The 14593-nt window shown below is 47.9% G+C and overlaps 1 protein-coding gene across 5 annotated transcripts in view; it reads right to left on the reverse strand.

Annotated features, from left to right (window-relative positions):
* LOC117380711 (mitogen-activated protein kinase kinase kinase kinase 5-like) overlaps positions 1 to 14593 on the reverse strand; it is a 49815-nt gene that overhangs the window by 6918 nt on the left and 28304 nt on the right. For all 5 annotated transcript variants that reach the window (XM_033977552.2, XM_033977551.2, XM_055226237.1 and 2 more), the window contains exons 26-29: positions 14060 to 14160; positions 6224 to 6401; positions 3217 to 3285; positions 2941 to 3015 (exon numbers count right to left, since the gene is read on the reverse strand). In XM_033977552.2, coding sequence (XP_033833443.1) covers positions 2941 to 3015; positions 3217 to 3285; positions 6224 to 6401; positions 14060 to 14160 — 423 coding nt within the window. The remainder of the gene's footprint in view (positions 1 to 2940; positions 3016 to 3216; positions 3286 to 6223; positions 6402 to 14059; positions 14161 to 14593) is intronic.

Consider the following 14593-nt stretch of genomic DNA (forward strand, 5'->3'; position numbering starts at 1 on the left):
CTCCACTATGTACACTGTTGTGTCCAAAGATCCCAAGTGTCATACTTACCGAATCAGAAACACGGCAACTGGACAAGAGAAAGTAGTCCACCGAAACCTGCTCTTGTCAGCCAACTTCTTGCCACTTGAGCTTGACCATGAGCAAGAGTCCATGTCCTCCTTTAATTCCACTCCTGAACAGAGCAATGCGAACAGTGTCAGTCAGGATCTGTCACTTGTTGATTCAGAGCACAGTCCAGTTGATCGCACCGCTGAGTGGGTGGAAGAAACGTTGTTTGACGATCCCCTTTTGAGTTCATGCCCTTCTCAGACTTCCCCAGATCTAGTCAATGAGTCATGCACTGAGTCTGACCCTGAAGATCATCAGGGTGCTGAAAGTAATCACCGAGAAGTGGAAGACAGGGTTACCAGTCCAGTCCTCAAACCTTCTTGTGCCCAGCCAGAAACCAAAGAAGCAGTCCCTGACACAGTCAGTCTTTTCAGAACTAGGGCTGGTAGATTAGTGAAGCCAGTTAACAGATTGATACAAAACATGACACAAAAGAATGCTCAGACATGCAATGCCATTTCCGATTTTGCTAGGACTTTATTTTTGTAAAGAGTAGTAGTATTTTTTTTGGGTGTGACCTAAGTGTTACAAAGTCACTGTGAATGTCAACTTCTAATGAATCTCAGGTTTAATGGAGAGTAGCAGCCACTAACTTACCTGTAGGAGATTGTGTATACGGTGCTATCTTATTGTGAGCTTACATTGTTTAGTCTGGCCAACTTTTCAGTGTTGCTTTTCCTTTTGTAGAGGAAAACATTTATGTTGCAAATTCATTGTCTGTGTTAGCTGGTGTGAATGTTACTCTGGTTCCAGTTTGCAATCTATTGGGACAGTTTTGAGAAGTTCAGAGGGGAGTATGTAGCAAAATGTTTTTTTGTTTGTTTATATATGAACATTCTCAAAATCTGTTAGGAGTATTAGTTTTATTTTATTATATTTTTATTTTAACTTTTTCATAACTTTGTAAAAAATGTTTTTTATTAGGGTTCCACCTGGTAAATGTTGCGCAGGGGGCGTAATTAGTGTGGCACGCCCTGTGGCACATGTGCGCGCTGTCTCTGACTGTGTCTCAATTCGCCAAATGCACCCTTCAAGGGTCCTTACGAAGTACTCTTCAAAAGTGTAGTTTCAAGGTTCCGGTGGAGAATCTGCCCTCCACAGTGTAGTCTCCATCTTGCTGAAGTGGGACAGGTCTACACCACGGACCGCACTTCCATCGCTGTCTTTGAGCGTACGATACGTACATTACGTACGTTATTTTTAATGATTTATTATTTAATAGAAAAAAAGTCAAGATGTCGTCGTCACAGCCGTTTCTTTCTGTTTAGATTGAATATCAATAGGCAAATATAACGTTCGAGGTGATTTTTTTTTACTCAATTGTAGCTACTTCATAACTTACATAACAAACAAAATATACCTTGTGAAAACGTAATAACAGAGACAGAGGTAACAATATCATTTTTACATTCATAGTCTATAAACCACAGAACACTGATTAGTTGTACATATAGTGGGATATTGCAGTTTAATGGTTCGGTATTTTGGCCAGTGGCTACACCACTTTAATAACAGTAGAGGGCACTGTTTCCCTTCTATGCCGTGCCAGTTCTTTCCATCTGATTATTATAAGGTATTTTCTAGCAGTGCAGCGCTACATCAAGCTAGTGTCTTGATTTACTAACACGAAAGTAAATGACACGGGCCCACGAGGGGCGCAGACCTATGGAATGTACCGGAACTCATGAAGATTTTGTGCACGTCTCTTCTGTCCTTTCCTCAGAGTCCGTTGCTTCATTGTTCACATTACCTGTGTGGATCATTAAACTCTTCTGACTTTATGTTTCAGTCTCTTGGTCTTTGACGCTTACAATAGAAACGGACATTCTTACATTATTCTTATTGCAGTAATAATTTTTAATGATAAAAATGTCTTCTTATTGTCTAGCAATAACTGCACATTCCTTTATTCCATGTAACTCCTTTTTAATCATCAAACACACTGTACAGATCTATATTCAGATTTAACAGTTTCATGTCGCTCTGTTGTAGATGAGGTAAACCAGTACGAACATTTGAACGTATATTGCGCAACGGACTCCATTTTCTTCTCTTTTTTGCGTAGGCGCGGTGCATGACGGGATATAGAAGTGCGTGAAGTGTGCACGGATGCAGGCTTCGGATACGTCCGATCCCCATGGAAACGGTGCAAAGGGAAGGGCAGGTTTGTCGGCCGCATTCAGTAGGGTGGGTTGAAATGGGACAGCCCTTGTCGCGCCGGAAATTACGTCACTGCCCTTCGAACCGCCCTTCCAATGGTGATTCTAAGGCCAGGTGGGCGAATTGGGACACAGCCTCTGTCCCCCTGTCAGAGCAGTGCGGACTGTGCACTGGTAAGTTGTACTCCACTGTCTCCCTAAAAAATGAGCTAGCATTTTAGCATTTTTTCGTAGTTCTATCATTGTTCTGTAATATAAAGTTTGACATTGTAAAGTTAATTTTTTTTTGTTTATAAAAAATGTTTTTTTGTGTTAATACTGTATCTTATTTGTGTTGTAGGGAGACCGAGTGTTCGTTTTGTGGCTCATTTGTGCCTCTGCTGTTGTTTTTAAAGGGAGACACATTAAACTTCATTGAAAAGAACCCTGCCTCCTGTGGCCATTTTACACCTGCTACACATATACACATACACACACACACACACACACATATATGTGGGCTATCGGGCTTTCCATGATAGTCTGTTCTCTGGGTAGGTTTTATGGTCACCAAAGGTCATTAGATCACCAATGGTCTTGTATGTATGCAAGTATGTATGTGTGTATGTATGTGTGTATGTAGGGGTGTGTGTGTGTGTGTGTGTCTATGTACGTCCACCAGTGTACACTCACCCACTGACTCTACTTCTGTAGAGAGGCCACTCTGACTCTTCAGCTCCCCCTCCAGGCCAACAATATAAACTGACTCTGAAAAGAGGTGTCAAGTCACTAACATGGGACAGAATGCACAAATGCACCAAACACATTTAGACCTAAGCAGGAGGAGCTAAAGGAAACCTGGATGTGCAGAGCTCATCAGGAGTACTTACATTGTCAGGAACATTGTCCCTCCCTGCATGTTTTGACACCATAGGCAATAAGAATATGGAATATAGTAAAGGGACTCACTGTTGAGGAGCACGAGCAGTGTGCTGCTGTCCATCTGCTTCACCTGCACCACATCAGGACACGGCTTCTCTGTGACACACACCATTGTTAGCATGGAAATGAGTGATGCTAAAGCTACTGATAGCATAAAGACAGACAACAGAGTATGAAACTGTTTGTGAATGTGCAAGCTTGTTTTTGTTAAAGTTCAGTCTCAGTTCTTCCAGTGCATCCTCCATTCTGTGGGCTCTCCTTTTCTGTCTCCAGTCAAGAAGTATCTCAAGAGCTCACACCCAAATGAAGACAACGGGACCAGGTTTGAGTGGGGACAGTCTGTCATCTCTCTCAAAGTGCCTTCTGCACTGTCTCAAAATGTGCTAGACAAGTAACAAGACAAGCTCAACAACATCATCCCCCACAATCACATTTGACCCGATCCAAAATAGCTCTTCTCGAAAACATTTTTTAAAATCACAATTGGAATTATTTGAAAGTGAAACCTAAACTATACATACTGGAGTTTTTATTACATATTTTTGCATTTAAAGAGGGGGTATTTTACTTCTATGGAGTATTAATTGCTAACACATAACATATTTAGATCACCATGTTGCCTTATATTGTTTTGAAAATGCTATATTCGCAATGTATTCACATGTTTAATAAGTTTCCCTTTCATTTTTGATGTTCTGAGTTGAAACGCCATTGAAACTACTGCACATTGCATCAGATTTGTCAAGTTGCTGTGTACAGTTTTGTATCATGTTTTTGTATATTTATGGACAATTGTCGTGTGGGAGTATGGATGGAGCTTGTGGCTGGAGAATTGTGCAGAATATTACAGCTAACAGCATGGAGGGATCAAATAGGGCCAAGGAGAGATCGCTAGATAACTCAAACATGTATGGATAACATCTTAAACCACTTCAGCCATGTTTTTGGTGAGGGAACAATGTTTTAACATGGTAGCAAGCTCAAAAAAAGTTTATTTTGTAAAACCCCTTCCTTAATATGGACACACTTGTATTTAATAGTAAAGCTTTAAATGTGCAAAATAGTGCCTATGGTAAATTTGTCTTCTAAATGTTGCCAGTCAAGTAGTATCCTATCTTTCTGCCAAGCCTGTAGAAAAATCGGCCACTCCTTCATGGAAACAGCCATCCCAGGCACCACAGCACCTAGGCAGTGAACAGTGTTTGACTTTTGATACTGTGAAAATAGGTGGTCACTCAAGTCACTCATCCTCGCCTGGTGCATTTAGTTGTAGCCAAATTCAATCAAATACCAAAACAGTATACTTTGTCCAAAAATACATGTTATGCACCATTTGAAAGGGGAGGTATTCTAGCTCCTGGGGAAATGCAGCATTGTAAGCAGAACCAAACCACACCCTCTCATTCATTTTTTTTTTTTTTTTAATTTTTTTTGTTACTACTTTCTTAATTTTATATACACACAGAAGAAATCAAATATATGACGCAACATGTATGGACTTATGTAATAAAGAAAAAAGTTAAATAAAAAATATAAAATACATTTTTCAACAGAAGAATGGCTTCTTTGAGGATTTGAATATAAAATAAATACACAAATTTGTACAGTTATTTAACTTTTTCATTGTGACATAATTCCATCTATCTTACTTGATATGTTTGATGTCCTCCACATACATACATATATATATATATATATATATATATATATATATATATATATATATATATATATATATATATATATATATATATATATAAATCTAAACAGCAGTAAAAATAAAGAAAAGGAAGAAATGGTGTGTCCAAACTTTGGACTGGTAGTGTATTTTAAAATAATTGACTTTAAATGGCCTTATAAAAGACACTTCAGTGGACACTCTAAATGCACTACAGTTTGCCCTTCAGAGCCAGGTATGTTCAAATAGTGCGTATTTTAAACTTTTTTGGCATATAGGTGGTAAGGTGTAATTGAGAACAAATGTTCTCAAAATGACAATTGCAATAAAGACATATTTCTTCAAACATAAAGACTAAAAGTTTTAGCTAAGACTGATGAAATGTGGGGACTAATACTGTGGGGATATTTGTCCTCAGAGTTTCGATCTTTAACAGAGAAAACGTTACTCTGAGCTCATTTTATTTTTGTAATAGTTTTCACTTTGCTGTAGGGTAATATTAAAGGTCAGTACCTTGTTCTAAGGTTTTGATTAAAGAGGGGGTATTAGGTTGTTCTCTCATCAAAAACATGCTTGAAGAGGTTTTACATGTATTTTAGCAATCTTTCCTGGACACTATTTGTTAGCTGTAAGATTTTGTGCAATGCTCAACCCACAAGTATGCTCCCACGCAACAATTTTCCATAAGTATACAAAAACATGATACTAAACTTTATACAGCAACTTGACAAACCTGATGCGATGTGCAGTCGTTTCATTAGTAAACAACTGGAGCGCAGCACTATCAGATTATTCCTGCTCTCGCTCACATTGTTTTGTGACTCAGGAGAGGGGGCAGGGCGAAAGATCTGAGAGCAAACTCGCACAAAAACTCAGACTGAGAGAGAGAACAATAAAGGTGTTCGTGTGTCTGTGTGTGTAAGAGCACAGTAAGGGTATGAGAGAGAGCTGTGAGAGAAAGAACAGTAAGGATGAGTACAGAGAGATGAATGAAACAGAGAGAGCACATTAAGGGTGGGAGAGCACAGTGGAAGGGAGAGAAAGAGAGAAAGAAAGAAAACACAGCAAGGGTGGGAGAGCAAAGTGAGAGGGAGAGGGGTTAGCGAGAGAGCACAGTGAGGATGTGAGAACAGTGAGAAAGAAAGGTAAAGGGAGCACAGAGAGAGCAAGCACAGAAAGAGAGAGAGAACACACACAGACAGTGTATATATAATCAATCAAGCTTTATTTTGTACTCGAGGGGGTCCGTATAGAACAAGAGAGAGCACAGAAAGAGAGAATGAGAGTGAGTTTACAATAAGAGAGAGAGCACAAAGAGAGAGAGGGTACAGATAGAGAGCATAGTGTGTGTAGTACCCAGGCCTGTGTTGGTGAACCAGGATGTGTTGGAGTTGAGGTTGATGTATTGAACAGAGACTGGCAAAAGAGGGCTGGGCCCCTGGGACACCCCAATGCACACCAGTGGGTACTCCTGAAGAGGCACCATGACCATCTGAAAGACCCTCAGCGGACTGGGCAGGGGGAAGTCGAACGTCTGTGGGCACACACTTTTACTGCCAGACCACAGCTTAACCGGCTCACAACTATTACATTAAACATTAAATCAACCTTTTTTTGGCAGAAAAAAAAACAACTTTTTTTCTCTGAATGTGTTATTGTTATTTTTCCAGGAATGTTTCACAAAATGGCATAAACTTGGCAATCTTCAATGACAGTTCTCGGTAATGGCTGCGCTTTACCTCCAGTGCACCACAAAATACATTGAACTGGTTTTCAATTTGCAAGACTGTCCTAAGTATGACAGCCTGTCACTATTTAATCATTTTAGAAGTTTCTGGGATGAGCAAGAAGACTGTCCTAGACTGGCAGACGTTAATGCTAGTCCCACAGACCCAATTGGTGTTCTGATAGATGTGGATTTCAATTATGTGTCTGATGAATGTATAGACAGAAGATCCATTCATCCATCCATATTCTTACACTTCTCAAGGGCCGTGTCACAGGGTTTCCTCTGGGGGGACCTCAAGGTGTTCCCAGGCCAACCAAGACACATTGTCCCTCCATCGTCCAGGAGGTGTCCGGAACAGGTGCCCAAGCTACCTCAGCTGGCTCCTCTCGTTGTGGATGAGCAGCAGCTCTACTCAGTTCCTTCCGCATGACTGAAATCCGCTAAAGGAGTGCCCAACTCATTTCAACCGCTTGTATCATGACCTTGATCTTTCAGTCATTAACCAAAGGTGAATGACCATAGGTGAAGGTAGGAACGTAGACCAGTAAATCGAGAGCTTTGCCTTTCGACTCAGCTCCTTCTTTACCAAAACAGTCTGATACAGTGACCGCATCACTGCAGAAGCTGCACGATCTGCCTGTCAAACTCACGCTCCCTCCTTCCCTCACTCGTGAACAAGACCCTGAGATACTTGAACTCCTCCACTTGAATAACACTAATGTAAGTATGTCCTTAAGAAGGACATTTGCCTGGTAGATATTTAAAGGCTTATCCACCCTCTGGAGATGGAATATACTTTTTACTTAACCTCCTACAAAACTTATTCCCATTTTTTAATTTAAGTGTCAGTTAAGGGGATTGCAAGATAGGGTCACTGCTTTAGCCGATCATGCCACTGTAAAACTACACATATATTTACAATCCGAAAACAAATAATAAAATAGGTAAATGGGGACTGAATATTGGCATCCTGGTGAGTTTATATTTCAGTCTTTTCTGGAGTCAAATGTTGGGTCCACTGATAGTTTAGCTACTGTTTGGGATGCGCTTGAATCATTTGTTAGAGGAAAATATTCTAAGAAAATGAAATAAAATAAGGTAACACTGTAGACCCTGGACAAACTATGTAATCAAATACATGAAAGATATAAGTTTATAACATACTGCGAAACACTCCAGGAAAAGCAATAACATTTTCACAAGATGTCTGTGTAATCACTCAATTGTCCACCTGACAAAAGAGAAAAGGACCGACAGACAGACCCACGCTCATCTGTGCAGACAGACAGGAGGAGACGTGTTGCTGATAGGAAGCTAATCCAAACTGTCTCGTCAGATGAACGTGTCAAACATCAGCTCTGCAGCGCCCATTCATACAAATATACGTGATCAGAGCGCCTTTTACCCAATTCCAAGCACTACTACTCGCACCCATAGACAGCCTATGCTCGCACCGCGGACTGCACACGTCGGCCCGGGAGTCGACCGCGTCCAGGCCACACGCCCGGCTCCAGAGTGCGAGTGGAGCCGCTCTGAGACCTCCTGTTTCAAGCTCTCGGACCGGCCATTTACTGCGGTTCAGAGTGCGACTGTCACGTTCACACTGGCCCAAGCACCGCTCTCGACGCGAGTGCTCTTTTACGTCGAACCAACTAATGGTTACGTGGGAAAACGACTTTAGTCTCAGCCGAGTTGGCTCCTTCCTTCAGACATATATAAGGCAGTGTCCACCTGCAATCTGAGCAGAACAGAAAAAGCCGCTTGGATGAGCAGCCAAACGTCTTCACTTAAACCTTTGTCATGTTGACAGAGTTTAATTAAATTTTTTTGTTATTTTCACGAGACTAGATAGCGCACCGGTAAAAATGTCTGTCTTGTGTGATCATAGATCCTTTGCATTAGTCGTCAGCCTTCTCGCAAAGTGAGTTATTGTCGTAACGGTGCGGATAGGACCAAAGGATGCAGACCAGAGCAGTTTTAACAGTGTTTATTTACAACGGTGAAAATGCAGTCTTTAAACAGGTCACAAGAGCAGGTACAGGAACCGGGGAGCGGGAGACGGGTCAGGCGGGTACGGTGCAGGTAGAGGCGGGCAGGACAGGACCAGGACGGGGATAGAAGCAGGTGCGGTACCAGGGCAGGCGGATCAGACGAAGACCAGAGCGGGGAGCGGGTGACAAACCAGAGACCAGGACCGGACAGGAGACGAGACGAGCAGGAGACGAGACGAGCAGGAGACGAGACGAGCAGGAGACGAGACGAGCAGGAGACGAGACGAGCAGGAGACAAGACGAGCTGGAAGCGATACCGGGACTGGAACGTGGCGGCAGGAGCTGGGCGAGTAGAGGCAGGAATGTTTTACACGCGGACGGTCTGGCACCGAGTGTAGACTGCCAAGCCTTCTTGTACTCAGCAGCAGGTGGTGGTGATTAGGCTGATGCACCCCAGGTGTGCGCGGGAGGAGTCAGGCACTCCACCCAGCTCCAGACACACAGGTAGGGGAGGGGGAGAGAGCACGGGAGGACAGGGAAACTGACATCATGACAGTACCCCCCCCCTAAGGTCCACCTCCTGGTGGACCCCCAGGCTTGTCAGGATGAGCGCGGTGGAAGTCTCTCACCATGTCGGGGTCCAGAATGCGTGCCCTGGGCACCCAGGATCGCTCCTCCGGACCGTAACCCTCCCAATCGACGAGGTACTGGAGGCCCCTACCACGGCGACGAACGTCAATCAGGCGGCGGACGGTGAACGCCGGGTGGCCGTCAATGACTCGGGCGGGCGGTGGGGGATCGGCCGGAGGGCACAGGTCGCTGGTCCGGACTGGTTTAACCTGGGAGACGTGAAAGGTCGGATGAATCCGGAGAGACGGGGGTAACTGGAGGCGCACCGCCGATGGATTTATGATCCTCATGATCTTAAACGGTCCCAGGAATCGGGGGGACAGCTTACGGGAGTCCGTCTTCAGCGGGACCGTCTTGGCGGAGAGCCAAACCATCTGGCCAGGTTGGTATACGGGCGCCGGGACACGGTGGCGATCGGCCGTCGCCTTAGTGCGCGCTCCAGCCCGAAGAAGGGCCGCCCTGGCCTTCTTCCAGATCCGGCGACAGCGCTGGAGATGGCGCTGAACAGACGGGACGGCGAGGTCCCTCTCCTCCGTGGGAAAGAGAGGGGGTTGATATCCCAGCGATGCCTCGAAGGGGGACATACCAGTGGCGGAACTCACGAGGGAGTTGTGAGCATACTCTATCCAGGGCAGGTGAGTACTCCAGGTCGCGGGGTTGGCGGAGGCTGTGCACCGTAGGGCCGACTCCAGGTCTTGGTTGGCCCGCTCCGTCTGCCCATTAGATTGTGGATGGAACCCGGACGTGAGGCTAACCGTGGCCCCCAAACCGTCGCAGAAAGACCGCCATACCTGAGAGGTGAATTGGGTCCCTCTGTCGGACACGATGTCCACCGGGATGCCGTGGAGTCGGAAGACATGACTGGTCAGCTGGTCGGCAGTTTCTTTGGCTGTGGGGAGCTTAGGCAGGGCAACGAAATGGGCGGCCTTGGAGAAGCGGTCCACAATGGTGAGAACCACCGTGTTCCCCTGGGAAGGGGGAAGGCCCGTCACGAAGTCCAAGGCGATGTGGGACCAAGGGCGACGAGGAACTGGGAGAGGATGCAAGAGACCAGAAGGGGGTGAGTGGGAGGCCTTGGCCCGAGCACATACCTGGCAGGCGGCGACATAAGCCCGGGTGTCTGTGTCCATCGTGGGCCACCAGAAGCGTCTCCTGAGGAGGGAGAGAGAGCGACCGGCACCAGGATGGCAGGCGAAACGGGAGGCATGGACCCACTGGAGCACCTGAGACCGGACAGAATCGGGAACAAACAGTTTACCTGGAGGGCCGTTACCTGGGTCGGGGTCGTTGGTCTGGGCCTCTCGGACGGTGTCCTCGATATCCCAATGGACCGCGGCCACCACACACGAGGAGGGAATAATTGTTTCTGCGGTGACCGGGCTATCCTCCAGGGCGAACTGGCGGGAGAGGGCATCGGGTTTGACGTTCCGAGATCCGGGGCGGTAGGTGAGGAGAAAGTTGAAGCGGCTGAAGAAGAGGGACCAACGAGCTTGACGGGGATTGAGGCGCCTGGCGGACTGGATGTACTCCAAGTTTTTATGGTCGGTCCAGACGATGAATGGTTGCTCCGCCCCTTCGAGCCAGTGGCGCCACTCCTCCAAGGCCAGCTTTACGGCAAGGAGCTCCCGATCCCCCACGTCATAATTGACCTCGGCCGAGGACAATCGCCGGGAAAAGAAGGCGCAGGGACAGAGGCGGTTGTGGGGGTCGAACCTCTGCGAAAGCACGGCCCCCACTCCCGAGTCGGAGGCGTCGACCTCCACGATGAATTGCCGTGAAGGGTCGGGCTGGTGCAGGATGGGAGCGGAGGTAAATAGTCTCTTAAGCTTCTCGAAGGCTGTCTGCGCCTCAGGAGACCAGGCAAACGGCAAAGCAGGAGAGGTGAGTTTAGTTAAGGGCGAGATAACCCTACTAAAATCCCGGATGAAACGTCTATAAAAATTGGCAAAGCCGATAAATCTCTGGAGCTGTCTCCGGCTGGTAGGAACGGGCCACTCAGTGACAGCCTGGATCTTTTCAGGGTCAGCTCTTACTTGGCCCCGCCCCACAATGAAGCCCAAAAAGCTGACCTCCTCTGCGTGAAACTCGCATTTCTCAGCTTTCACGAACAGTTTATTCTCGAGGAGGCGCTGGAGAACCTGGCGAACGTGCTGATGATGCTCCTGGGGGGACCGCGAGAAAATCAAGATGTCATCCAAGTAAACAAAGACGAATCGGTTAAGGAAATCACGGAGCACATCGTTGATGAGGGCTTGGAATACGGCAGGGGCGTTGGTGAGACCGAAGGGCATAACCAAGTATTCGAAATGTCCCAGGGGTGTCTTGAAGGCCGTCTTCCATTCGTCTCCCTCCCTGATGCGCACCAGGTGGTACGCATTCCGCAAATCCAACTTTGAGAAGATGGTCGCACCGTGGAGGGGCGTAAATGCCGAGTCCAGTAAGGGAAGCGGGTATTTATTCTTTACAGTTATATTGTTCAGACCCCGGTAATCAATGCAAGGCCGCAGGGATTTGTCCTTCTTAGCCACAAAGAAGAACCCCGCTCCCACGGGTGAAGTGGACGGGCGGATGATTCCGGCAGCCAGGGACCCACGGATATAGTCCTCCATTGACTCGCGTTCAGGTTTAGACAGGTTATATAGCCTGCTAGATGGTAGTGGGGCACCCGGCAGGAGGTCAATGGCGCAGTCATATGGACGGTGGGGCGGTAAAGAGAGGGCCTTGCTCTTGCTAAAAACCTCCCCCAGGTCGTGATATTCAGCAGGCACCGAGGACAGATTGGGGGTGTCTGGGGACGGATCAGCGACAGGAACGGACCTCCCGGCCGGAGGGAGGGCGGACCGAAGGCACTTGGCGTGGCAATCGGGACTCCAGCCCGAAACTCCGCCCCTGGCCCAATCGAAAACAGGGTTGTGGGCGCGTAGCCAGGGGTAACCAAGGACCAGAGGAGAAGCGGAGGAGGACAGGACATGAAACTGACGGTTCTCTTGGTGGTTGCCGGACAGAATCACGGTGACAGGTTCTGTGATGTGAGTGATGTGCCCCAGGAAACGTCCATTGAGCCCCTGGGCATTTAAGGGGCGTTCGAGGGGCTCCAGGTAGACCCCGAGCTGCTCCGCGACTTGGGCATCAATAAAGTCCCTCTCAGCCCCGGAGTCGATAAGGGCGGAAACGCATAAGGTCTCTGTGCGAACGCACAGGGTGGCGCTGAGCCGCAGTCTATTAGAAGAGTCCAGGATGTGTTGCTCGCCCACCAGTACTCCCAGTGCTACTGGTGGGCCCCCCCCTTTTGGCCGAACTGGGCAAGTGACCACATAATGTCCGCGCTCACCGCAGTAGAGGCAAGCCCCGGCCAGACGACGCCTCCGTTGACGCTCCTCGGCCGACACAAGGGTCCTGTCGAGTTGCATGGGCTCATCCGGCGGGGGCGGGGCAGCGCGTGGCTCCGGCGGGACCGGTGACCGGCGTCTCTCTCGGCGACGAGCCCGTAGGCGGTTGTCTATACGGTGAGTGAGGGAGATGAGGGTCCGCAGGTCGGGGGGTTCGTCCCGGGAAACCAATTCATCTTTCAAAGTCTCGTTCAGGCCCCGCACAAACACAGCCCGCAGCGCGCTGTCCGTCCAGTCCAGCTCCGCCGCATGTGTCCAGAATTCAATGGAATAATCCGCTACCGTCCTGGAGCCCTGGCTGAGAGTCAATAACCGGGAGGCAGCATTGTCCTGGTAGTGCGGGTGGTCAAACACCAGCTTAAACGTGGACACAAATTCATTAAAATCCAGGCTATCCACAGACGTCTTCATTAGGCGCGCCTCTGCCCACTGGAGAGCTCTGCCCCGGAGTAATCCACATATATATCGGATCTTGGTGGCCCCCGAGCTGAAACGAGAAGGGCATTGCTGGAACATGAACTCGCACTGGAACAGGAATCCGCGACAGAGGTGAGGTTGTCCAGCATACGGCTCCGGATCCGTGCCTCTCGGCTCCGGGAGGCGTGGCGGCGCTCCGGCTGCAGCAGGCGGGGTGACGAGGAGCGCGGCCACCTGGTGGTTAAGCTGTGCCACCTGCTGGGACAATGTCTGATTTAGCTCCAATAGAGTCCGAATGGATTGTTCATGCTGACCCAGCACCGCCTCGGGGTGAGAGTGCGTGAGGCGGCGCGTCTGGTCCGGATCTGAGCCTGCTTGGTCCATAGTGGCCAGACCGTTCTGTCGTAACGGTGCGGATAGGACCAAAGGATGCAGACCAGAGCAGTTTTAACAGTGTTTATTTACAACGGTGAAAATGCAGTCTTTAAACAGGTCACAAGAGCAGGTACAGGAACCGGGGAGCGGGAGACGGGTCAGGCGGGTACGGTGCAGGTAGAGGCGGGCAGGACAGGACCAGGACGGGGATAGAAGCAGGTGCGGTACCAGGGCAGGCGGATCAGACGAAGACCAGAGCGGGGAGCGGGTGACAAACCAGAGACCAGGACCGGACAGGAGACGAGACGAGCAGGAGACGAGACGAGCAGGAGACGAGACGAGCAGGAGACGAGACGAGCAGGAGACGAGACGAGCAGGAGACAAGACGAGCTGGAAGCGATACCGGGACTGGAACGTGGCGGCAGGAGCTGGGCGAGTAGAGGCAGGAATGTTTTACACGCGGACGGTCTGGCACCGAGTGTAGACTGCCAAGCCTTCTTGTACTCAGCAGCAGGTGGTGGTGATTAGGCTGATGCACCCCAGGTGTGCGCGGGAGGAGTCAGGCACTCCACCCAGCTCCAGACACACAGGTAGGGGAGGGGGAGAGAGCACGGGAGGACAGGGAAACTGACATCATGACAGTTATTAAAGCACAGCTCACCTTGACAAGCATAAACTTGTGCATGGGCTCGTACCACTGCAGCAGCACCACACTGGTGTCCAGAGCGCAGCACAGGAACACACCGCCGCTCTGCAGGCTCCCTGTGTACACAACACTACAGTAGTACACTTTTGCTCCTTGGACAACATCAACACAGACAACTACAGAGGTGGGCAGTACTCAGTTACATTTACTTAGTTACATTTACTTGCTACTAATTAATATTAGTAATTTATTCAAGAAATTGTGCTTTTCAGAGTACTTTTCTAGCAACATACTTTTACTCCTACTATGAAAGTAGTAGGAAAGTAAAAGTATTTTACTTGAGTAAAAGTTGTGGTTCCTCTTCCCACTGTAAGTCTAAAGTGACTTAATCTTTATGTTGACAAAATGAAATGATTTGAACATTTGTGTTTCTCACATCATTCCTCCAGAATAATTTAGTTTATGCATCATTTAATGTTTGATCCTTTAAATTACATTAACTTAAAACTGTAAATCAGATGTTACACTTTAAGCTACTCTTACTTGAGT

This window comes from Periophthalmus magnuspinnatus, chromosome 13, assembly GCF_009829125.3.
Source record: "Periophthalmus magnuspinnatus isolate fPerMag1 chromosome 13, fPerMag1.2.pri, whole genome shotgun sequence".
NCBI lineage: Eukaryota > Metazoa > Chordata > Actinopteri > Gobiiformes > Gobiidae > Periophthalmus > Periophthalmus magnuspinnatus.